Genomic DNA, 27,564 nt, shown 5'->3' on the forward strand with positions numbered 1-27,564 from the left:
ATTTTAAGTTATTCTGGAGCCACCAGCAAGATTTTCCATAAATATTTTCAGAATTTTTCAATTCCTCCAAAATAAGGTGTGTAAATTAATTTGGCCAGATCAAAATCGAGTTGAGATTTATTCTCAAAAATGTTTTGTTCCTAGATGAATTTTTGAAACTCTGCGAATTGCTGTATGTTCTCTGAGTCCCTTCCTCTCCACCCAAATTTGATAATTTCCGGCCATTCCAGAGCATCCAGCACGATTTTTGATTTTCCAAGGATCATTGAAATCCTCCAGAGGATGCTCAAATCAACATGATTTTTCACCAAATTGCCCCAATTGCGGATAGTTTTCTAAAAGTGGTCAAGAATGAGCTAGAATTCTTAATTTTCTGCTGTACAAATTAAATTTCACGTTTTTTTTGGAAAATCCAAAAATTGTAAAAAAACACGAAAATCATGTTGAAGGCTCTTGAACAGTGTTCTGTTAGAAATGGCAGAATTTAGCTTGAGAGAGAGACTTTTACTAGATTCTTAATTTTGTTTTTCAAAAATCCAAAAATTAATAGTCAGATTATCTAAGTGGCCATAGTTTAATTTTGCTCATCTTCAACAAACATTTCTTTCAAATCAGTTGAAATAGCCCTACAAAGATTAAGAGTAAGAGAGAGATGCTTTTGAGAACATTTTTTTATGCTCTTTATTAGTTTCTTTTAAATTTTTGTTAAAATGAAAAATGAGTCTTCGATTAATATTAGGTATGTTTTGAATTCCCTTTTCTGCCCATACTCTACCTGGAGGAAACTCTTAAAGAAACCTTTACTCGTGAATATTGCTTCCACGAAGTCAGTATCAAAGGCATTTGTTGACGTTGAAATCACACCTATTCCTCCTTATTGGTCACTATCGAAGACAAGTCTACGAATTTGGTCACCCTGCACAATCTTAGAATTTGGCACCAGCACGATACAGTATAGACCTGTTTTCGTACACAGTGGTGAGTGGTGCTGGCGTTGAGTTGGAAAAAGAGGATGGGACTTGCGGTGCAGTGCAGAGGAGGTGCGGGACCAGGACCAGAGTGTGAATAGTGCTGAGCATACCGAATGCACGGTAAGATCAAACGACCGAGATAAACAAAATGTCAATAACAACCGAACAAAGGATAAAAAGCTTTTGCTTAACACATATTTATGGCGTTGAAGGATTTAGTTGGCGGAGGGCGAGCGACGGCAGAGGGGCCAGGGGTGAAAAGGTGGGCAGAATATGCAAAGCGCTGTCACACCCAACTGTTTATAAACTTTGTCGTGAAAATTAGAAAATCAGTTTGGCGCTTTGACAGAGCGGTCTGATTTCGTGCTGCGTTGATCTCTCAATTTTAACGCTTTTTCTAATTTCACACAATATCGCGGTAGTATTCATGTGTATTTGTTGGTACGTCGACGTCGTCGTCGTCGTCGTCACCCTGGCCCTGGCCCTATGTACAACTGTGCAGATAGCGTGACGCCCCCTTTCTGTTTTGTGTGCGGAGCGCCGCCGCCGCTGTTATTTTCGTCGAACGTCGAACGTCGACGTCGTCGTCGATTTCACGTAGGTACTTTCGAATACCCATGTACTCGTATAGTATGATGAACTTACGTACATATGCTATATGCTATAACGCTAAAAGCGTCGCAAAATTTTATCTCTTCACGCTGCGTGTCTTTGCCCCACGATCGTTATACCATATAGTCGATGATGTAAAAAATTTCACGCATCTCTCCTCTCGCTCGCCTTCTCCTTCGCCTCCATCCTCACTTTTCTCGCGCCTTGATGAGGTAAACGTTCGCTTAACTATGCGTACAGCGTCGCTAACGCTAACGTTTCGCCGGTTTAATTCTTTAAGGCGCCTCTGCCCTGCACGTCAGCAACGTCATCCCATCCCATCCCATCGCAACATCCCTCAGCTCAATCCGCCGTGCCGCAACGACGAGGGCGAAAATCGTGTTTTAAACATACGTAAAAATTCGACTACAACTAGTTAATTTTCCTCGCAACTTATTCGATTCTCAGACACCTAATTATTAGAATGTCATACATGGGGCGGCACGGTGCTCTCATTTTCACCAAATCTCCGCAGTCGTCGTCGTTCTCTCGAAAAGGGATCAAACCAAGCGAGCCGAACCCTCATCGTCGTCGTTACCAAGATATTTTTTTAAACATTCGATTCAATGAACTGGCTGGGGGTGACGGAGGTGGGTGTGCAGCACAATGCCAACGAGCCACAATACCTTTAGAGTTACCGGATGAGATGGTCAAAACGTAGGGAATTTAGTCAATAATCAATCCCATACAGAAAAAAAACACACTAATTCTCACGGTGGTGATGAAGGCGAATTGACGGTGATGTCCATTTCCGCAATCAGAATAGGTAATCAGATGTTAGACCCAATAAAAAGAACAATCAAAGCGCAGAACCAGATTGGGCCTTTGAAGTGCCAAAATCTCATTTTGGGGAACTTGTTTCGTTTGCTGCTGCAGAAAATTTCAGAATTGACGAAAAAAAACACCCTTTTCAGAACTTCTCGAGTTCTTAATGTTGACTTACCTGGAGGTGAAATTTTGAAAAAATCTTCAACAATAGAAGCCATTTGACTATTTTAAAACACGTCGAATTGAAAATGATTCTTCCAAGAAAAAAAAGTGCTTTGGCTAAGGGTGTGAGGTGTGGGAATTTTTGGGTCTAAAATTTCTTTCAGAGTATCCAACAACAACTAGAATTTCAAATAGTCCAACAACGAAGGTATTTCACAATTTTCAGCCAGGAATACCCTTCCCTCATAATTTTATCTCCAAAATGTAAATATCTCTTTTTATGGTGTCAAATTTACATCTCTTTCTTCCCCCCTTCTTTTTGCAAAGTTGTAAAAATTGTTATTTTGCGTGATTTTTTTTTGTTTTGATAAAATCAGGAGGGAAGAAATGTCTTGAAAAAAATTTCCATCGAAAAATCTGTAATTAAATATATTTTTCCAAAACTGTAGCACAGAAGAAGAGTAGGGAGAAAATACTCAACCTCGATGGTCTTGGTGCTTAAAAGTATATCCAAGCTATGAGAACTCGATCACAAATTAATATTTTTTTTTTGGTACAAAATGTGAAAAAGTTGATATCTAGGTATATTATTTTATTTCTCCCAATGAGAGTCAAAAAATCATCACCAGTTAAATTTTCGAGCTAAAATTAGTCCTTTTTTGACGTTTTGTCTTTTTTACGTCACTACTCCCAAAAATGTTTGGATTTTATAAGAAAATAATTTTCTGTATTTTGATTTTCCTCTGAATCCAAAAAAAGTTGTATCAAGACCCCTCACGCCACCGCTGAAAAAATGAAAAAATCCATTTATCCAAAAAAAATTATTTCCGTTCCGAATAATTTCTGTATCAAGAAAAACAGCTCTCCTTTGGATCTCGAAGCAATGTTGAACCCCTCTCCCTAGACAGACCTCCCACCAATTTGAAAAAAAATGAAACAAATTAAATCAGGTCACAAAATACTTACTTTTAAAATCTAAAATTTCTGTATCAGAATTCTTCTCTACGTAGGAATCCTTTTGAAAACCAAACTGTGTTGATGGGGAGATCCATGCAAAGGAACAGTACGTCAAGAGTTCTCCAAAGCTAAAAAAAAAAAAAAAAAAAAAAAAAAAATGTGATGAAAGAATTCTTGTCTAAAACTTGAAAAAGTTTCCATTATTGCAATGATTTCGTCAAAATTCTCAGGAAGTAGTTTTTTGATAAAGTAATCATTATGGTCGTAATTTTTTTCTAAGTTGGTAAGAAATTTCTGCTTCCTTTATGTCAAAACGTCTAAAAATCATTGATTTTTTTCATTGCCAACCTAAAAGTCCTATTTTTGTTTCAAAGTTCAAAAGTCCTGTTTCTTACAAAGTTACTTAAAAGCTTCGTTTTCTGACAAATGTTATCCCTCCACCCATTCTCTGTTGGAGAATATTTCTGAAACTACTCTCAATTATTTTTAGAACTCAGCAAACAGATTTTCTTCAATTTACAGAAATCACGAAAATCAAACTTCAAAGCTACGATGAGAAATTTCAACTTTAAAGAAAAAAACTACCCCCACCCCACCATCTTCAAGACGACGGTTGAAAAAAGGATCTCGTAAATTTTTTTCTTTCCAAATTTGAGGAATTTATAACGGAAAAAAATGATAGAAAACTCAAAAAGTTTGAACTCGAAGTCAAAATTCCTGATAAATGGACATGGAATGACCCATCTGAAATTTCGATCACCTATGAAAAGTTCTCTTTGTTAGTTAGGTAATCTCATTCAGAAAATTCGCCAATTTTGAGGTTGAAGTGGAAAATTTCCAGATATTTCCTGCGTTTTCCTTCCAGGTTTTCTGGAAACTGGAACAGGCCATACTGAAAAATAACTTTCTTTTTAAAAATTTGAGCTTGTAAAAATGTTTTCTCAAAACTTGACAATTTGCCTTTGACCTATCAACTTTCCAAAACTAAATCCATTCGTCTTATACGACGAATATCTCAAACATAATGATAGTAAAAAGACACGCTTTTTCTACGTCCAACTTTAACCAAACAGTTCAATATTTTTACAAAGGACTGACAAAGCAAAGTAAACACGTAGCTCTCCTCGAGTAAAATTTTTCTCTCAAGAACGATCGAGACAGAGATATAAAGAGAAAAAAAATAAAACGTTTTTCGAGCATCAAGATTCGAAACGTTAGAAAAATAGCTACTATACTCAGCTAGTCCGCTATACCTAACAATTTTCTCAACTTTGAATAGATTTCTAAAAAAAAAAAAAGTCGGATTTGACGCACGTACAGTTGCACGCGCGCCGAAAAAGGAACAAAAATGCGACGGCGAGGGAGCAGAGTGTAGGAGGAAGGATAAGAAGAAAAAAGGACGAGAAGCTTACTAGGTAGGTAAGGAAAAAGGAAAAATAGAGCAACTATTGGATCGAATTATTTTCTTTAAAAAAAAAAAAAAAAAAAAAAAAAAACGAAACGGACGTCAAGAAATTGGCCACAGGGTGTCGTTTGAGTCAAAACACAATGGTCTGACGTTAACGCATATCAAATCGCTGGGGAGCGACTACTCTTCCTTTCTTCGTCCGATTTTAAATAAAATTGCCTTTCCTTTTGGTAAACACGTACATGCTACAAAGAATGGCGAAAGGCACCGTAGTAACAAGGATAAGAAGAGAGAAAAAACCTCCGCTCGCAGAAAGAAAGCCAAGAATAAATGAATAAACTAATAAATAAATAAATAAAAATATAAGGGAAAAGATTGAATTGTAGAATTTTAAAAACTATCCCTTTTGTTGATTCGAGACTCGAATGGCTTTCTTCTATTGATAGCCGCTCTATATTGAAACTATCTATTACTGATGATGTTATCGCCAACTTCCATTTCAACGCAACACTCGCCATCCGCCATCCCATTACGTCCGCTCTATTTTGATTTTATTAGATATTTTTCTTCCCGACGATGCTGTAACCAGTAGCTCCTTTTTTTTTTCATCGTTCACTTTTCTTCGCATATATTAAGTACGAGTAGGTATACACGTTATTGTGGGATGATGACGATGCAGAATGGTGCATTAACTTATATGTAGCTTTTCTCATCGTCCTGTTTGATTTTTCATTCCTCGATCCGAAACTTAGTTTCGTTCCATTTTATTGGGAAATATTTCAATTCCAATCTAACCCTTCTCCTCACCTCGCCTTTAAAAAGTATTCGAAACGTTTTGTGGGTATACTCGATGGCAGAAATTGGGCGCAACTCTCTCCTGTGGTGACGAATCGAGAGAGGAAGATGTTGAATTGGTTACATCAGCATTCAGCAGTAAGTAGACTTCATATAGATACGTATCACGTATAGGTAGGTAAGATGTTACGATGTATCTACTCGAGAGTCCTACCACTGGTATTGAATAAAGCTGCTCTGTAGGCGTGTAATGGCGGGAGTCCGGTATCTGGTTGTCCATGAACGTAAAGTTGAGTTGGTAGATCATAAAGGTATACTCGTAGAAGATGAAGAGAAACGACACTACCAAATAGGCGGACTTGGACTCGTGATGGGCTAGGGCTACGCTTTCCATCACGTACCTATACCTATTCCAAGTGATTGTGTATGGTAAAGAAACGACCAAATGAATATTTAATTCGCGAGTATAACCGTAAAAGATTGAAGTAGCACAATGATGCAGTCAATAAGTAGAGAAGTAGTATGTACATTTAACATTACACATACTCGTACGCGTATGTGTAGAATGTACTGTGAACGGTTCAGTTAGCTGGTTGTTGTAGGGAAAGGTATGGTACGCGCGTTTGCATCTGAACGCCCATTTGCCAAAGTTCCCGACTGTTGAAATTATTGTTCTTAAGCCAGATAGCAATTGTCCTCGTGTCATAACCATCTACTGGTACGTTGGTTCGCCGTGCTTTATTATGTAGCTTCCGGTACTTCAGTGATGACTTCTCGCCGTACTTACCCCAATTCGCAACGTTTCCGGTTCGTAACGGATTTTTAATCGAACTTTTTTCTTCGGTCTTTTTTCAAAATTCAACGTATAGTTACCTCTACCTATGTAGAGTGTATTAATGGTAGTTTACGCCTATCATTCGCCTTCTTCATCACAATATAGACTACATAAATGATGACTATAGGCATACACACGCTGTGTAGCAATGACATCGTCTTTTTATAATAGCGGAACGCAGGATAGAGGCGACGTACACGCTTGTAACCCATATTCCGCTCAAAATTCTTTTAAATTTTCTTACATCGGTGTGTTATTAAAAAAATCAACGTTAAAACAAAGCCCTCAAAACGTGAGAATAAAAGTACCGAACAATGAGCAGGTTTTTAGACTAGGTACCCTACTTTGACACTAATTTGCTCACGTTTTAGAAATGAATACTTACATCAAGAATCAAGGATCATATTTCAAAAAAAATTGCCGCTGCAAAAAAAAATAAAAGTTCAACTCGAGAAATAATTGTTTTTTTTGGAAAGGTGAATTGGGAGGGGTATAGGTACTAAAAAAGTTTGACCTGGATCCTGGGTCTTAAAACAAACTGATAGCATTTTTATACTCTTAGTACTCCCAATTCCCATCCCTGTCAGCTTTTATGAAAAAAAATCCTGAAACTTTCAACTCCTCTAGTGAAAATTAGCTCAAGTTCAAAGTGATGAAAAATTTTTACATTGTCTATTTTTGCATCACAATTTTTTCGAACACTCCCCTCTCCCCTTTTCCAGAAAAAATCTCTTCCAGTCCTCCAGGCAATGTTGGTCTTTCTGTCTCTGTGCAAAACCGCCTCCCATAAATCTTGAAAAAAAAAAACATTAAAAAATTATAGAAGGAGAGTCCATGATTCTTTTGAATTTTCAACTTATATGTATGCGCCATAAATTCCTCGAAATAACCCATTTTTTTTTTTTTTTTTAGAAAAAAACCTTCTCTGTTGCCACCAATTTCAAATCAAATCAAATCAAGTATATTTTTTGTAATAGGCAGCATACGCCGCATTTACAAAGTCGACTTATTTGCTAACAGTACAATAAATAATAAAGATGCATAAAAAAAAATAATAATAATAATGAAAAAAATGAATAATAAGATAAAAAAAAAAAAAAAATTAAAAAATAACATGAAATGGAGGCGCCAAACGTTAAGCACACATATTTAAATCTAATATAGGTAGGTATCTTTTAGAGGAAAAAAAGAAAAAAAATGAATAATTAGATAAAATAAAATAAATTGAAATAGAGGCACCGAAAGATAAGCACACATATTTAAATATGATATAGGTAGGTATCTTAAAGATAATGGTGCACTCAGTTATGTAACAGCGTCCATATACTCATCTATTGTATAGAATGCTTTTTTTAGTAGCCATTTTTTCAGAGTTTTTGAGAATAATTTTGTGCAGTTGATAATTTTGATTTCATTTGGAATTTTGTTATAAATTTTTGCAGCCATGGAGTCTATACTTGTTTGGTAAAATTTATTCCTGAATTGTGTGCTATGGAGTTGTTGGCTATTTCTAGTATAATGACTGTGTTGAAGAGTATGTAACTTTACTATGCCCTTCTTCACAATTTGAGCTATCAGATATATGTGTCATTCCGTAGGTAAAGGGCCCATTTGGTCGTTTCTATTTATCGAGATAATTGTGTTTTTAGTGAAATAGTTGAAAAAATCGAAAATCGAGGTTTTGATGGATTTCGATGTAGAACATATCCGACTATCTCGTGTCGAAGTATCAAGGCCGCAGGTGCGCCCCAAGCAGAGAAAAACGGAACTAAAGTTTTTCTATAAAGGGCCCATTTGGTTGTTTTTGCTTTTTAGCAGTAAATTCGCTTCCAAAAAAATACCCTACAAATTATACTGCACCTAGTTGCCAGTGGCAACATGTATACCATTCAAAAACACGATTTACGTTGGTGCAGCGTTAGCGTGTGACACTGATAACGGATTGCGGAGCAAGAGGTCTGCGTTCGAATCGCGCCCGGGGAAGAAATTTTTTGAAAATTTTTTTTCATGATTTTTATTTTTACAAGTAGAATTTTGACAGAAAATGTAATTTAATCATTTTTTTCTGCTTTTGAACAGAGTAATGAATTTTTATGCAAAATTTAAATTTATTAATCATTGTTTTTCAGGCTTAAAATACTCATACATATGAAAATATTGAGTAAAAAAAATCGCTATTGCAGGTGGGTAGTAATATTTGACATCAGAAACAATAATCTTCAATTTTAGGTATGAAGGTTTTCGGATTACGTGAAATTTCAGCTTTTTTCAGAAAAAAAACTTTGAAGGCAATTTTCTCAAAAGTTGAGTTTTTCAAATTTTTAGTTCTGGATTTTTTTTTGGAGGTTTTTTTGCACTTTTTGGGCTTCTATCCAGCTCATATGATTGCTCCGGAGGTCTACTTTACCCCCCCCCCCCCCACCCCTAACTCAATATCAACCAAATGGGCCCTTTACCTGCGGAATGACACATATGTATAAGCAAGGTAAGGTTAAAATTTCATTTAAAAGAAAGACATTCTTGCATGATTCTGTGGCTTGCATTCGATAGATGATTCTAATTGCTCGTTTTTGTATTACAAAAATTCTCTGCATAAGACTGATATTACCACCCCAAAACACCAAGCCATATGCCATATTAGACTGGAACATTCCATAATATGCCATTTTTAAAGTTTGCACATTGGTGACACCTTTTAATTGCCAAAGAAGATAATTTACTGATGATAGTTTCCCAGCTAAATAGTCAATGTGATCAGTCCAAGTTAAACTGGAGTTGATGTATACTCCCAAAAATTTTAGACATTCAACTTTAGTAATTGGTAGTGCCAAATTTAAATTTTGTGAACTGTGACCAAAATATATCAGGTTTGTTTTCTCAACATTTAATTTTATTTTATTTATTCTGAACCATGCTACCAAATCATCCACAACCTGCTGTACTGAGATACCCATATTCATAGGAATCAGTGCTGTAGTGTCGTCTGCAAATAGGATCAAATTACTCCTTACATTTTTTGGAAGGTCATTGACATAATAGATAAAGAACAAAGGTCCTAATATTGACCCCTGTGGAACTCCTTGATCAACTGGATATTGTTCAGAGAAATGGTATTCTCCATTTATATCTTCTGTCTTAACAATTTGAGTTCTATTTTTGAGAAAGGATGTGGTCCAGTCCAACGCCACCCCTCTAATGCCATACTTTTCTAGTTTACCTCGCAATATTTCATGATTAATCATATCAAATGCTTTTGAAAGATCACAAAAAATCCCTATAATGTCATTTTTGTTGTGGAGATTTTCCAAGATATTGTGAATAAGTTGGTAAATGGCACCTGTTGTATTTTTATTTTTGCAAAATCCAAATTGGGAGCTGTGTAACAGATTATTATCAATGAAAAATTTAGATATACGTTTATAGAATAAGCTTTCTAGGACTTTGGAAAACACTGATGTTATAGATATGGGTCTGTAATTATTCATGGCACTTCTTTCCCCCTTTTTGAACACAGGTGTAATAATATTGACCTTAAGAATATCAGGGAAGGCTCCTTCCTGAACAGACATGTTGAATTTCTTCGGTTCCCCTGCACAGAGCCCCAAATAGTCAAGAATAAACGCCCTCTGGTTCCTTGAACAACGTTAATACTGTAAAGAGACCTTCAAATCAAAATAAACAGAGAAAATATATAAATCAAAAAATTTATGAGACCAAGCAACGTTATTTTCTTGAAAACAGCTGATTTTTGGAGCAATTTTGAAACAAAAATTATCAAGTGTTCAAAAAATTTCTATTATTTTATTTATTTGATTCTTTTTCAACTTTTTGGGGCTCTGTGTAGGAGGACCAACGCTACTTGGGGAAATTTTTTTCAAAAATAGGTTGAGGGAGGAGAGGGGATCCTATAAAAGGGTACTAACAAGGCTTATTGGGAGACAGTCGGACATTTTCTCAGGAAAAGGCCAATCATTTTGAATAATTTTACCAGAAATATTTCAAGTTTTAGACTAGGATTCTTTCATCACATTTTATTTTGTTTTTTTTTCAGCTTTGGACAACTCTTGACTTTTTTTTTGTTCCTTTGCGTGGATCTCCCCATCAACACAGTTTGGTTTTCAAAAAGATGCCTATGTAGAGAAGAATTCTGATACAGAAATTTTAAATTTTAAAAGTATTTTTGTGAGCTGATTTAATTTTGTTTCATACTTTTCAAATTGGTGGGAGGTCTGTCTAGGGAAAGGGGTTCAACATTGCTTAGAGATCCAAAGGAGAGTTTTTCTTGATAAAGAAATTAATTATTCGGAACGGGAATAATTTTTTTTTTTTTTGGATAAATGGATTTTTTCATTTTTTCAGCGGTGGCGTGAGGGGTCTTGATACAACTTTTTTTGGATTCAGAGGAAAATCAAAATATAGAAAATTATTTTCTTATAAAATCCAAACATTTTTGGGAGTAGTGACGTAAAAAAGACAAATGTCAAAGAAGGACCAATTTTAGCTCGAAAATTTAACTGGTGATGATTTTTTGACTCTCTTTGGGAGAAACAAAACATAGATATTCACTTTTTTCACATTTTGCATAAAAAAAAAAATATTAATTTATGATCGAGTTCTCACAGCTTGGATATACTTTTAAGCACCAAGACCATCGAGGTTGAATATTTTCTCCCTACTCTTTTTCTGTGCTACAGTTCTGGAAAAATATATTTAATTAGAGATTTTTCGATGGAAATTTTTTTTCAGGACATTTCTTCCCTCCTGATTTCATCAAAACAAAAAAAAACATGCAAAATAACAATTTTTACAACTTTGCAAAAAAAAGGGGAGAAGAATGAGATGAAAATTTGACACCATAAAAAGAGATATTTACATTTTGGAAAAAAAATTATGACGGAAGGGTATTCCTGGCTGAAAATTGTGAAATAAAAGGGGATAAAATTTGTCAGAAAACGAAGCTTTAAGTAACTTTGTAAGAAACAGGACTTTTGAACTTTGAAACAAAAATTAGGACTTTTAGGTTGGCAATGAAAAAATCAATGATTTTTGGACGTTTTGGCATAAAGGAAGCAGAAATTTCTTACCAACTTGGAAAAAAATTACGACCTTAAAGATTACTTTATCAAAAAACTACTTCCTGAGAATTTTGACGAAATCATTGCAATAATGGAAACTTGACAATTTTGGCGATAACAGAAGTTTTTTGATCAATTTTATCAAGAACACGACTCTTTGACAATTTTGGCAAGAATTGGACTTATTCGACAATTTTACCAAAAATGGACATCTTTTGACAATTTTGATAAAAATTGTCATTTTTTGACAATTGTCCAAAAATAGACTTTTTAGGATTATTTTGTTAAAAGCTGACTTTTTTCGAGCATTTTCCCCAAAAATTTACATTTTTTGCATGAACTCGTGTTTTGAAAATATTTTTAGAGTACAGTGGTAATAATTTTTTGGGTCAAGTATTATTAACGATTTTAAAAAATTGAGAAAAATAACTGAAAACTTGTCAAATTTTTTTCAGTTTTTTTGAAATTGAAAGACTTAATGACCAAAACTCCCGGATTCTTTTTTCAAATCGCAGCTTAGAAATTTTCCAAGCTTTTGAATATTAAACATTGAACTTTTGCAATTTTTGGCAACCATTATCTTCAAGATGTCAACCAACCCGTCTTATGAATTGTTAGAACAACTTTTAGACACACACGAAAACTGAGGTTGGACAATCCTATTAGTCCACAATTGATCCTTAGTAAACACTTTGCTGATATCAAAAACCAAAATGTGGCATGTAACGTAGTGGCCAAGGTGATGGATCAGTTGATCACTGATGGTGAACTGGGCCATCCCTACTCTCTGATATTTTCACATCACGTATACCAACTCACAATGCAGTACCTTGTACTAAGAGGGATAAAAGAGAGATTCTACAACCCAGTTGGGCCGGCCACTGTGGGTTGTCTACTGCCCTACAGCCATCACCTACAAATGGGACAAATAACCCCGGCTGGGGTGGAGAAAGTTCCCAAACCAGCCGAGAAGGAACTACATAGAAAAGAAAATCCAACACTCCAACTGGGGAAAGATAGAGACCAAATCAAATGGGATCTTCACCCTGGAGGAATTAGAGGATGATCTGTTTAGACAACACCCACAGTTTGCCCTGGCCCATTGTGTCAGCCGAGACTTCAGGATGTCCAAGGGCATTGCACTCTTGTTCAAACGAGCCTTCGGCAACCCTCAGGACACTCTGAGGTCAAGGGGTGCTAAGGTTGGTGAAGTAGTTGAGCTCAAAAAAGGTGGAAATTACATCCTTTACGCCATCACCAAAGAACAGTATAATGATAAGCCGTCAATCAAGGACTTTGTAATGACAATGAAAGCACTTGCTGCCGAATGCGATCAACTCAAGATCAAAAAGATAGCAGTACCAAGACTAGGGTGTGGTCTGGATAAACTGGAGTGGCCAACAGTGAAACAATCCATTATCAAATGCTTCAGGGACCACCCAGTTACTGTTAGAGTATGCACCCAGAAGGAGTAACAGCTTCAATCCTGATCTATCAACCAAACATCAACCAGTAGAAGCCCTGTAAATAACCCATTAAAATGCAATACCTCAAGCTGTAAATTAGTGGTGTCAAAAAATATCGATAGTATCGATACTTGGCTGTCAGGGTCAGTCACATTAACAGTGATTTTGCTTCTGAGGAACTTGAAAATCATTTTAAGAAAAATCGAAAAACTAAAACTCAAAACTGGACTAATTTGACGTGGAATGATCAGATTTTTCAACTTTCTCGTGGAATGTATTATTTTCAACCCTTTTGGCAGACTCAATTGCCACACACTTCAAATGAGGCTTTTTGATGAAATTGCAAATTTTTAAGAAAAAAAAATTAATCATTGAAAATGGAGAACAGTCTGTTTTCATGCCGGTACATTAAAGAACACTTGGCATATATAATATACAATACATATAGCCTACCTGCAGTTTTATAAGTATGGGTAGAAATACAAACATGTACTCGTACACCTAGGTATATACGTATATGTAACGCAGGTACATATGTACGAGCTAATTGAAATAACGTTGTTAAATCTTCTTATCCGTCATTTTAATTACGTTTTTTTTTTTCGATGAAGCGGAATAAACTATTGATTCGTACTTGACGTTTAAATCACTCTGCGAACGCATTTCAAACATCGGATTAAAATAGCTTATCTAATTAATATCTGATATTTTTTAATAGTTTAATCGCGGTATTGCGTTGTACGCAACACATTAGCAATTTTTTTTACGATAATAAGTAAAGGACATAGAAGCAATTAATACTGCTAATAATAGCAAAAGAAATACTTAAATATGTCGCCCGACGAAACCAATTTTAGGAGCTGTTGCTATTTTGAACATTCTCGCACATTCAACTATAGGTAGGTAGGTAGGTCTAGGTACTCATTTCAACGTGGAAAAATATTCATCTTTCTTAGAATCTACGACCTACCTACTGATACGCCACAAATCCTATACAATTTCATACTTACCCACACCGAAATGCAATTGACCATTATTTAAAATAAATATATATAAAAAAACAATGAATTTAGTTACCCAAATTATCAAGTAGGTACCTACCCATTTTTCGTATAATTCCAAAAAAAAATTGAAGTCAATGCTAAAAGCTTTAAATTAGGCGGAAATAAAAAAATTTTATTTTCAAAGTTGTGAAAAAAAATAATAATTTTCCAAAAAACATATTAAATTTTGAAAATTTTACACGACTTTTAAAAAATGCCCGAAAAAATCGCATGAAATTGAAATTTTTGCTACAGAAAGTTGCGTACACGTTGTTTCCAAAAATCTAAACTTTGGTTAAAATCAGAGTGGCGGACATCTCAAGTGGTTTCCCCGCATAAATAACGTAACCAAGAAGAAGAAAAAAACAACCCACAAACAGGATGAACGAAGAAAACTAGGACGGGGGTGGCCATAGCGGCGACTCCGCGAGGCAAAACGATGAGAGAAAAAATAAACAGCAGGGCTGGTACTGGTAGGTAGGTATACGCATATTTGAGGAGAGCATTAAAGAAGGCGAATAAAAGAGTGAAAAAAATCATGTAATATGGGTAAAAAAGAATTATATATACCCTGTACCCTTTAAAGCTCGAGAAGTCAAGTTTTGCGGTATAAATGAGAGTTGATACCCCCGTGTTATCTTAAAATTTCTGTAAGGGTGGTTCCGCAGCTGATTTCTAAAATAAACGACATCCACTTGAAAATTTAGCCAACTAGAAAAGCGAATTCTTGCCATTGGTTTTCGACGTTCGACGACGAATAACGAACGCGCACTGTATTATTATTATTATTTAATATTCTTCTTATTATTATTTCACTTTATTATAAAGAGCAAAATGACGTTAAATTTTCGATGATACTTATTAATGTTTGATTAAATCTCATTAGTGCTAACGTTTGCTCAACCCTCAGCGCTGCGCTGCTTTCAAAGTCAACTCGAATAGAACTAACGATATGTACAGACTAGACTCTCTATCTGAGCTTATTCGAGTGAGAAACAGTCGTTTGAAAATCTTATACCCTTATACATACTACACTACACTGTATATTCGGATAGTGCGTTCACATACTGTATACTTACGCCGTTATACTCGTACGACTATACGAGTATGTAGTATACTCGTAGATGTGTATGATCTGAAGGAGGAAATTGTAATTCGAGCATATCCGCGATTTCGATTCTGATTCCGATACGTCTGTAGTCTGCATACACATATTTTACACACTATGTATTTATCGGCCAATTCATACAACTCTGCACTGCTCCACGTCGTCTCTCTATGCATCTGCTCGTCAAATTTGTTATTGCTACAAATACATACGCTGCGTTGCAACCTTTGTGAATAAATTCCGTCAAGATAACGTTGAAATATATGTACTTAGGACTTGTTCTTCCCGTTCCCCACTCTTTTTCAATACTCTTCCTCATTAAATTTTCAAAAATTTTCAAAATTAGGTAAAAGAAAAATTGAGATCATTTTGAGAAAATTTCAAACCCCAAAAAAATCTTTTAAAAGAATTCTTACCCCCGCCCACCCACTTGAGGGATATTCATGACCTTAAAAATTAACAGAAAACATTTCAGTAAATACCTTTCTTCAAAAAAAAAAAAAAAAAAAAAAATTGAAAAAAGATAAAAATTTCAATATAAAATTTACTGATATAAAGAGAGTGTGACCCCGCCATTTAAGGCATTACAAAATTATTTAATTATGAATATTTATTTTAATATATGTAAATCAGTAAAATAATGACTGCATAAATGATGAATTTAATGTCAAAGAAAATAAAACAATTTTTATAATTTGATTGATAAATATATATGATTCAAATTTGTTATGTGTAGAAAAATCTACATTAATATTTTCTAATAAAAAAAATAAAATTAAAAAAAGGGCGGACAAAAGCCCTAACAGTTTCTTATAACTTAATTCATGAAACAAAATAATAAAATTCAATCTAATATACAGGTATAAAAAAATGAGGAATCGGCTTTTGTCCGCCCTTTTTTTAATTTTATTTTTTTTATTAGAAAATATTAATGTAGATTTTTCTACACATAACAAATTTGAATCATATATATTTATCAATCAAATTATAAAAATTGTTTTATTTTCTTTGACATTAAATTCATCATTTATGCAGTCATTATTTTACTGATTTACATATATTAAAATAAATATTCATAATTAAATAATTTTGTAATGCCTTAAATGGCGGGGTCACACTCTCTTTATATCAGTAAATTTTATATTGAAATTTTTATCTTTTTTCAATTTTTTTTTTTTTTTTTTTTTGAAGAAAGGTATTTACTGAAATGTTTCCTGTTAATTTTTAAGGTCATGAATATCCCTCAAGTGGGTGGGCGGGGGTAAGAATTCTTTTAAAAGATTTTTTTGGGGATATCATAAATTTTTTTTCGTATTCATGAGATAATGCAGACTTATGAGTACCAAAAATGAAATTGTAAACATATTGTAACATATATGTTTAATATCTTAAAAATATGTTAAATTAATCACCATTTTATATTTGACGTTATTTACAGACGTCTCAGGACAGTGAGTTCAAAACGATCCCAACATGGCTGACTCCCATATATGACGTCACTATCACTGTTTATGATAAGAACTTGTAAAATTTACGTGATTCACATAAGTATTGCAGGTATTTGTGTTGGAATAATCGAATAAAATGCAATGAATGATGAATCTGAATGTTTAGCCGTTTTACCAGATTATTGGGTATGCTCTGCACCTGTTGAAGTTGAACTACAATATCTTCTCAGTTTTCTCATCAACTAATAACTACCACTACTCAATGTAGTTTTTTGGTGAAAGTATAAGAATTGAAAATGTCCATTGTTTGTGTTTGATAATTAGAAGTGAAGTCAACATTTCGCAACTGATGAGCATTTCGAACTTTCTGAGTTTCTGAAAGCATCTCATCTAATTAATTTAAATTCATTACGAGTACCTTCCAGTTCAGTAGTTCTACATGAAAATCTTCATAACAAATAAAAATTGAGTAACATAACATGATTGATATTTATGTATATTGTATGCATAAGTTCAAAGTTTAGTTGATGCGATTATCTATTTTGATCCCACTATCATACTTAATCAATCAAAGCCAATCAAAGGATAAAAAGCTGCAAAAATGAATAAAGAAATATGTACTGAAGAATATGGATACTCGAGTTGGTGGTAAAATCGAAGTGACAGGGATATTACTTTGAAGTTTGAGATGATAGCTGTGAAAAGTATACAGTGTATAGACCTTTGAAGTCTGTTGTATCTACAGTTTCATAAATCCTTCGTGAAAATACATTAAATTCATATTATGCAGAATATGGAAATGTGTCTTGAAAGTTGAATCTCGATTCTCAAAAAGCAAAGTTGAAATCAGATTCAGAATGCGAATCGCGAAAATTTTTCAAGTTCTTATCATAAACAGTGATAGTGACGTCATATATGGGAGTCAGCCATGTTGGGATCGTTTTGAACTCACTGTCCTGAGACGTCTGTCTGGAAATGATAAACATTTAGAGAAGACGTATTTTTTCTACATAAAATGCCTAGCAATAATTATGGTCAGCTAGCAGTTGAATGTTTTTTGGTTCAATATAAGTCAACACTGATTTCATGATTAAATTGACAAAAAATTGAATCTTTAGACAAGGCTGCAGCAAAAACTATAAATCTAAAAAATCTGACATTTTAAATATTTATGCTTTGAACATAGACCTAGGCCCTTTTGGTATTTTCAAGACATTTTCACCATTTATAAGGGGCCAAAAGAGGGGGTGAAGGTTGAATTTTCAAGATTTTGAAAATTTTTTTATATCATTCACTAATGGATAATGAATGGAATCTACATTTCAAATTTCATAAACTTCGGTTAGACCAATCTCTCGATATTGCTCTAAGTGTTGTGGAAAAAAATTACCAAAAAAACAGTGAAAATACTGCTTGACACTGCAAAAATGATGCTTGACACTTTGCGATTGTTTGTTGTATAACAATTGTTATATATATTTTCTGAAAGCTCTTTAAAAAATAAAAACATTGGTCTTCTTACTTTTTTAAATAAGTTAATATTTTTCGAGAAAATTGCATTGGCGTGATGTCCAAAACTGTCCAAATAGTTTGAGAATATTACTCCGCGGTGTTGCCGTACCGCCACCTACGGTTCGAAAACCGTGGGAGGGCGGGGGGGGGCAACACTACCGCGTCGCCTGATTCATGCTGAATAAAGAAGAGACCGTCATATTTAGTCGGGAGGCCCGCACAATGATCAATTGCACCCCCTGCCGATTCTCCGGTACACCTTTTTTCTTAAAGGGGAAGTCTTAATTGTTAGCAAAAATGATGAAAATTAGTTCTGATCATAATATCGACTTCTTCAACCTGGAATTCTGCAATTTCCAGCTACGTATACATATTATGGAGCATTCGAGACAATTTCTGATTTTTCCATGATTTTTGAATTTCTCCAAAAAGCGTGGAAATTACTTTAGACAGCTACGAAATTAAGTTTTGAGTCATTTTCGACCTGGTATTCGAGTTTATTCGCAATTCGAACGATTTCCAGGCGGACACCTTTGAGTGTGTTTTTTGACTAGCATATTTGTAATTACCCATATTTTATGAGACGAAAAATTTCGAAAAATCAAAAATTTTGCCACAGAGACAACCTGTTATTATAGGTTTCCATATAATTTACCTATCTACAAAGTTTAATAATATTCATACAACTTTTATATAGGCCAGTCATTATGCAAAGCAGCTCGCATATACCTACTCGACACACGTTATACTCTACTGTGAAAATACAACCGCAACACTTTTCGCTCTCTTTGTAGGTATACTTATTACATTATTAATATTTTGTTGTACCGGTCAAAAATGTCCGAATATTGTAAAATTGCGACCCTTTGTCATTCAGTCCAACTTAAAAAGCAGCGATTAAATTTTAACCGATATTTCTAATTTTCTAAAAACCAACTGACGTCAATTCGGCGAAAAATAACTGTTAAATAAATCAATACCTTAATCAGCAATAACCCCGCGTCCGCGTCCCGTCCCCTTCGCGTATCTATAATTCTGAGAGGTTTAAAATACCTACGTACATATAAGTGACAATGTGACGAAGACACCGGGTATTATTATTATTACTCGTATACCGCAAGATATAAGCTGATTTTAACGAGGTAGACAAAAAAAAGGGTCAATCCTTTAAAAAATCTTATACAACTTGTTCATTTTACGCAAACATGGAAAAAAACTCTATTAGATACCTACTATTGTACTCTTTGAACCTGTCTCGTGTTTCTGCGTGTAATCAAAAAGGCTTCATCATTTCGATTAAGTTCTCATGTATGGTAAGGGTTAGCAGCCGTGGGTAGGTATGGTACATCTCGCACATTACACGAAGACAAGTATGTCCTAATAAGGAGAGAAAAAAAGGCAATCCTTTAACACTTTTATTCATAATCCACACCAACATTTTCAATTTCCGAGTATTTTATACACGAGTACCTACGTGAAAAAGAAAACACGAATGAAATAAAAATAAAAAAAAATAAAAAAAAACATTAACAATAATCTTATAAAAGTAAATTCGCGATGAAAAAAAAAAAAAGACATCGAAGGGTTTCGAAAGTAATTTATTTCTCACGCCTTTGCAACGGACAGAAAATGACGAAGGTATATTCTTCAACCCTTTTCAAATAATTGAATACAATTCAACCGCAAAACTTCGATTTTGGTAACGTTTCGGGCAAAAAGACGAATATTATTGCTTCGCGAATCGCGATTCCGATTTTCTAGCAACAAAAATAAGTTATTACGAATTTAACAACTCGTTCGTTCGTTGCAAAAATGATAATAAGTTTCGAAATTAATGATTCGAAAAACGTTGTTAGGGTGTTTATTATTACTCGGCGATGATGAGAGAAATCTGCACCTTGTGCAAAGGCCGGCCGACTCGATTTGGTAGTAAAAAAAGGGTATGCTTGGGTGTATTTGGTAGAAATTATTTGGGGCGAATCACGAATGTGTGTTTTATTACGTAATAGTGGATAACTCGCGGTCATAATGCGTCATTTTTTCATGTAAAAATTAAGTATGGGTTGATGAATTACAGAGAAATTATCTCAAAAACCATAAAACATGTTTTTATGAAAAAAGGCAATGTAAAAAAGGCTTGAATTTTGAAAAAAAATCGTCATTTTTTTCAAAATTTATCAAAGTATCAAGATTGCACATTTTTTCTCTAATAAGAGTACTTGTAAGAAACTAAAAAATCATTTCCAAGTATTTCGTTGCAAAAAAATATCATTTCCAGCGAAATTCCTGAACTCTTCACAACTTTTTAATGCGTGTTCTCTTCAACGATAGCAGAAATTTAATCACTCCCTCCCCCTCGCCATTTCCCGAGTTGAAATTAGTACAAAAAAGGCTTCAAGTCTCTTTGATTTTTTTCAAATTTGATGAATTCTCGACACTTTTGCCCAAAGGCCCACCTGTATTTTAACGCAAAAGCAAACCTCAGTGTGACTGACGATTGATTATGCATAATTGGTGATGACCTCACGTGTGAGGGGACAGGGGTGACTGGCCACCGAAAAATTATGCATCAAAAGGGATTAAACATCGATGGTAATAAAATAAAAAGATAATGTGGGTACAGAGTCTTCTGTCGCCTCGTAAAAAAACTTTCTTTTTAATACAGAGGTTGGGTATACAGGTTATATAGGGATGGATGTCAAGGGTGAAAATACATATTGGTATACATGGCGAACAATCGTCATAACACCGCTATTAACGCGCCTATTAAACCCTATTGAAGAATAAATGCTCACCTCCCGGCTCCTTTTTACAAAATACAATACGTTGCATTGTAAACGTGTATGATCTTTGGTACCTATAGACCTACCTACATATTTGTAAACTGAGGGAGTAAAATTACCTAGTTGAAAGGCCAACGTGTGTTTTAAAAATTTATCATCGAATAAGCATTTTTTAACGTCTTGTATATTTTTAGAAAATTTGTTGATAATTCTGAATTATTCAGCTAGTTCTATATTGTACATTCGTGTGTGTGGCATTGCCTATGAATGAGTATTTAGTATTTACTAAATAATCAACGGCGACCTCGAGTTATTTAGGTATTCATTTCATTCGATCCGTGACATTTTCCTATTGAAATATTTATTCGCAAATTACAAGGTAAAGAAAGCTTTTGTAAAAAACACTTGAAAATTTTGATGTCAAGGATATGGATGGATATATCTTATAATTGAATGTCAACTCATCACGATTTTGTACTCAGTTCGTTGAATGACTGCGAAAAAAAATGTTGGAGGATTTTTATCAAATTCAGTTGAGACCTTCATTTGAGTTTGCTCAGAAACAATTTCAGCTGCAGAGGTGCCCCTGGCGGGGAGATATAGGTCCTGAAAGTCACAATCGAGTACGTTTGGCACATTCGTTATTTCGAAAAATGTTTTCTTCCCAAATATTCTGCATCAATTAAGCCAAAGCGTCGATATTTGAGCAGAAAAAATTTTTAAAATAGAAATTTATTCAAAAAAAATAAGCAATTTTTGCAAATTTCTAACTAAGGCAAGAGCACAAAACCGGTTTTTTTAAACAAAAATGCCTCCTCATCTTTGAGGCTTCATATCTTTCTTTCACGGACACCTCCGGAACTAAAATTTTTCCTGTGTGACTCTCAACTCAATTAGTTGGGGAGCCCGCATAAGGATCAATTCCACCCCTTGCCGATCTTTTGGGACAACTTTTTTCTTAAAGGGGGAGTCCTAAGGAACATTTCTAGCCATTGTCTTCAAAAAAAAGTGCCCCTACTTACAAAATGGCGGCCATTTTGATTTACAGGTCAGACGAAATCGCAGATTTTGCGTTCCACTATAAGACTAGCATAAAATTTTTTAAACCGTACAAAGGTAGATCGAAAGAGCAGACAAAAATTCATCACCTGTCCAAATTTCAAGTGCCAAAGTGCTTTTTTCGATTTTTGGTGAATTTTCAAAAATCAAATTTTGGCCAAAATGTGAGAAAAAAAAATCAAAATTTTACCAAATTGACCTAGAAAGCTGAAATTTGGGATATACCCTATTTTCGATCTACCAAATTCATTGGAAACGGTTTCAAACTGTTCTAAGCAGTTCTGGAGCCTCCAGCAGATTTTTGAAACTCGAAATTCCCACAAAATTTCATCAAATGCGAGTTGGAAAGCCGAAATTGATTCTGCAAACTAATTTCAATACGCTGTGAAGTCGACTGCAGGGGTTTTTTGAAAATTACTGGAGCCTCCAGTAAATGTTTGAAACTTGAAATTCCCCCTAAATTTCATCAAACGGAGATGGAAAGCTGAAATTTATTTATTTATTTATTTAAACAATTTTGGTCTCTCCAACAGCCAGAGCCAATTACAGGAAATGCACTCCAATATTAACACCCTCTGAAGACGACTTCAGATGGGCTCAAGTTATTTTGGAGCCTCCAGCGACTTTTTGAAAATTACTGGAGTCTTTAGTAGATTTTTGAAACTTCAAATTTTCTCGAAATTTCATCAAATGGGGTTAGTAAGCCGAAATTTACTCTGCAAACTAATTTCAATACAATATAAAGTCGACTGCATGGTGGTTTCAAGTGGTTTTGAAGCTTCTAACTACTTTTTGGAAATTTCAATTCTCCTAAAAATGCCGTGAAACCTTTTAAAAAGTCACTGGAGACCCCAAAATTAATTGAACATGCCTGAAGTCGTCTTCAGAGGGTGTTAAAATTGGAGTGCATAGTTAAATTTCAGCTTTCCATCTTCATTTTTATGAAATTTTAGGGAAATTTCAAGTTTCAAAAATTTACTGGAGGCTCCAGTAATTTTCAAAAAATCCCCGGAGGCTCCAAAATGACTTGAACCCACCTGAAGTCATCTTCATAGCGTATTGAAATTAGTTTGCAGAATAAATTTCGGCTTTCCAACTCCATTTTGATGTGTGGGAATTTCGAGTTTCAAAAATCTGCTGGAGGCTCCAGAACTGGTCAGAACGGTTTGAAACCGTTTCCAATCGATTTGACAGGTCGAAAATAGGATATATCTCAAATTTCAGCTTTCTAGGTCAATTTGGTAAAATTTTGATTTTTTTCTCACATTTTGAACAATTAATCTCGGATTTTGATATATTTTTTTTTTGTCAAAACGTGCTTGGGACCCATAGGATAGCTTCTCCAAATAATTACATTCATTCGAAGGAAAAATTAGGATTCTTTAATCTTTATATTAAAGTGCATTTTTAGATTTTTAATGAATTTTTGAAAATCAAATTTATAGTTCAAAAATGGCGAAAAATCAAAAGTTTACCAAACTAACCTATAAACCTGAAATTTTGCATGTGTCCTATTACCACCCCCCCATCGGTTAAAACCAATTTAGAACCGTTTGAAGCAGTTCTGGAGCCTCCAGCAAATTTTTATAAGTTGACATTTCCATAAAATTTTATCCAATGAAGTTGAAGATATCTGATTCACTTCATACCCTAATTTCAACATGCTGAGTTGATTGGGAACAGTTTCAATCCGTTATGGAGCCTTCAGCCATATTTTGGAAAATTTGTATTGAATTTCAGTTTTCCAGCTCCACTGAATAGAAGTTTGTTCGAAATTTCAACCTTCAAAAATCGTCTGCAGGCTCCAAAATTGCTTTCAATCGATTCAGGGAGTCAAAAATAAGGATCATAATACTGAATTTACGAGTTCCCGGTCAATTTTGTAAAATTTTGATTTTTTCTCACCATTTTTGATTCAAATCTGATTTCAAAGAATTCGCCAAAAATTTAAAAATACACTTTGGCGCTTGAAATTGTGGTTGATGATGGATTTTTGCATACCTACATACACCTACTCTTTCGATATTGAAGTTTTTTTTATTCGCTCCATTACTTATTTTGACACTGTAAACTTTTCCAACTTTTTGTGATGAACTCATCATAACTACACGTTGGATGTATTAAAACTTCCAAATACTCAACTCCGCCCATCCATCGGTTGAGAGAAGTTTACTAAGGAAATGGAGAAATATTGTTTAATGTATTTATTTGTTTTTTCTTGCCCTTAAAAGTTGTTCTTTCATTTTAAAAACGAATTTCTTCATTTCTTTTTCAAATTTTTATACGAAAAACAAAAATGGAAACTGGAAAAAGATGAGTTTATGAAGAAGAAGACGAAGAAGGAGAAAAACAGAAAAAACCATCAGCTCTAGAAGAAACGCTTAAAATACAAACATTGTAACCTCGGGGGTACAGTACCTCTTACTCGTATAGTAGGCAAGTTTGGGTGAAAGGCACTAAAAGTACGTTTTACGCAAAAGCCACCACTGCACACCGCGGATAGGATAGTTCTCGTTCTAGATTTCTGTTATACTTAGGGAAAAAGATTTTTCACCATTTTCCTCTATCTGGTTCTGGTGGTACGTCTACGTGTACTTTCCACTTACGTCTCGTCGACTGCTGGTATCTATACGTGTATCTTTTTTTCCTTTCTTTCGTCATTCACTCTTTTTGGTTTTGGCTTTTTCTTTCTCGCTTTCTTCTTGCTCTTTCGTCCGCCGTCGCCCATCGCCCATCGCCCGTCGCCTTTCGCCTTGGTCGCGGCCACCGTCGTCGTCGTCGTCGTCGTCGTCGATTCTTTGTTTATTAAAGAGGGGATGATGCTGCTTCACCGCTATCCGCTATGCCAGCGAAAAGCAAAAATCCCGCCTTAAATGTCGAAGACCCGCCCATAATTACTGATTGAACCTTCAACAGATTCAAGTCGTCTGTATCAGTCTCATCTGGATTCTTATCTCCGGTATCACGTGCCATTCAAGCGTGTAAACTTCGCCATGAAATTATCACCTCGTTTTAATTGTTGCAAATTAACATGAAATCGACATGGTTCATTGGCCCGGCCACGTAGACTTGCCATGGTTTTCCTTATCGTCGAAAAAGCCCAATACCAGACACAAAATTCACCCGAATGTCGTTTTTCACAATTTTCCCATCGATGAATAATTATTATTGCTGTTTTCGTGCGTAATTTATTTTTCATAATCGTCGTATAGAAAAAATAATGCTTTATCGGTGGTTTGTGTGAAGCTGATTTGTTTTTTTTTCTGTTATCATTGTTGTTCCTGTTTTTGTTTTGTTTCGTTTTATTTTTTACATATTTTTTCTTATTTTTTTTTTCGTTGTTTGTTTTTTCTTTTTTTCGACGAGATTTTTATTCGAGTTTTCTTTTTATATATATTTTTTTGGTATTTTTTCACGTACTTATATACAAAGATTGATTTTCTCAGTGTCGTTTTGTTCGTATATTAATCACGTACTATCGAAGGTGCGAAAAAGTTGTGCTTGCAAATAAGACGTAAAGTTGCCTTCAAAAAGTATGCTTCGAATTCAACTATGAGTGGTAAGTTTTTTTCAAAATGGAATTTATTTAAATGATTTGATTGCAGCAGATTCTTATTGTATTTATCGATTTGCTATTTTATTAATTCGTGCAGCGAGTGTCATCGAGTAATGCATGCATTTTACATTGGGAATTCGAAGTTTAATTACTTATATTTATACCTATGTGCAGTGTGCCTACCTTGTTTGAAATTCTGTTCTTAATTCCCAACCTAATTCTGAACTGGCCCCTGATGAATTATAATGAATATTACGAAGACCTGATGTAATGAAATCGATCAATGATACCGAAGATTGGTTGTTGATTTTACCTTTGGATTTTTTCAATTGCACCAAACTTCCTCGTATCAAAAATTTATTGCCTTTAAATTCAAAATGCAGTTCACCAAGTCCTTTGGCTGCACTTTTGAGATGAAAATGACCTCTCTTTTTTCATCAAGCTTTCGAGTATGCTCATAAATAAATCGTCTTGTTCTTCATATCGACGATTTATTACACGTGGAAGGGACTTGGAAAATGAGGCGAGGGGAGGGCGAGGCGTGGTGATTGGTGATTTATCAATATTGATCAATACCTGAATCAGATACCTGTCAAATCATCTGTGTGTTTGTGACATAATTTGGAACTGGTTTTCTATAGGTACATATATTGCCTTTGGTGAGTTGTGTGATCTAAAAAGTGAACTATCCGTAGGCCTACGATTCCAATTTTGAAAAATTCAACTTTTGGAAATGGTATGTTCCAAAATTCCATCATCCATCGTCGTATTTTATCTGCTGTGATTAATTTTTTGAAACTTTAAAAACAGTCATTTTTTACTAAAAATTGTATGTACTTTGCTGTAATGAAAACATGAAATTTTCAACAAAAAAACCCTGGAGGGGAGATACGAATCCTCAAAGAAGAGGAATTTCCGAAAAAATCACGGTTTTTTCGCTTCTTTTTCTATTCAACCTGTTTCGTGAAAAATGGCTCATCATCAGTCCCAATAAATGAGACTACGAATAGGTATTTGAGATTCTGCGTCGATCTGCGCTTCTTCTGTTAAATTCCAACACCACTTTTAGGGCTCTACTAAGCAGTTGAAAAATTTGTAAATATTTTTGGGTAAATTCGTGTTTTGAAATTTTTTTTCTCTTCAAATATTTCGCATTAATCGTGTCAGAATTTTAAAAAAATGTCATTCCTGAAATTGAGGAGATATTTTGGAAAGCAGCGGTGTCAGTTTTCTAATCATTATTGCATGTTTCAAAAAATTGAAAATTTTTTTATAAGTTTCTGGCTATTTTTCTCAAGTTGAAATAGGCAAAATCGTGATTTTTTCGAAAATAATTCCTGTTTGAGGCCCCAAATCTCGGCTCCAAGGGCACCATATTACAATAGGTACCTAACTTACAACTCGAAAGAACGTTTCTGATGAATTGATTTGAAACCCTCTCACCCTTTTTTTCACGATCCATCCAAATACAAAGTAGGGGGGAAATTTACGTACTATCGTTTTACCTAGCCCAAATTTTCAGAATCATTTTGTGCCGGTTTAAATCTAAAATTTTCTCTGAGGATTATTTATTCCAAAAAAAAATGCCTCCGTTAGCCTTTTTTTCAACCTCTCGAATTGATTTGTGATGGGTTTGAACTGTTTTGGAGCCTCCGGCCTATTTTGATTTTTTCATTTTCTAAAGGAGTTGCTTGGATCTGAACCGACACGAAACATTTCGAAAATATTTACCAGAATCGATCGAATGGGCCACAAAGATGGCGAATCCGAGTTGATAGGTGGTAAATTTCATCATTTTTTTCTAGACTGGAGAATCTGAAAATCCGCTGGAGGCTCCGGGACAGTTCGAAACCATCACCAATCAACTCGCAGAGTCGAAAATGCACTACAAACAAAATTTCAGGTCTCTAAATCATTTTGGTAGAATTTTGATTTTTCTCATTTTTGAACCTTTGAATTTTCAAAAT

The 27,564-nt window shown here is 34.6% G+C and overlaps 1 protein-coding gene across 2 annotated transcripts in view; it reads left to right on the forward strand.

Annotated features, from left to right (window-relative positions):
- LOC135843223 (uncharacterized) overlaps window positions 1-27,564 on the forward strand; it is a 111,234-nt gene that overhangs the window by 24,858 nt on the left and 58,812 nt on the right. The window contains exon 1 of one of the 2 annotated variants that reach the window (XM_065361031.1): window positions 24,991-25,600. The exons of the other annotated variant lie outside the window; for it this stretch is intronic. Within the exon in view, the coding sequence (XP_065217103.1) occupies window positions 25,594-25,600 (7 nt within the window). The 5' untranslated portion in view covers window positions 24,991-25,593. Of the gene's footprint in view, window positions 1-24,990; window positions 25,601-27,564 lie in introns of those variants that run through there. 2 annotated transcript variants of the gene reach the window in all.

The sequence above is a fragment of the Planococcus citri genome, chromosome 4, assembly GCF_950023065.1.
Source record: "Planococcus citri chromosome 4, ihPlaCitr1.1, whole genome shotgun sequence".
NCBI lineage: Eukaryota > Metazoa > Arthropoda > Insecta > Hemiptera > Pseudococcidae > Planococcus > Planococcus citri.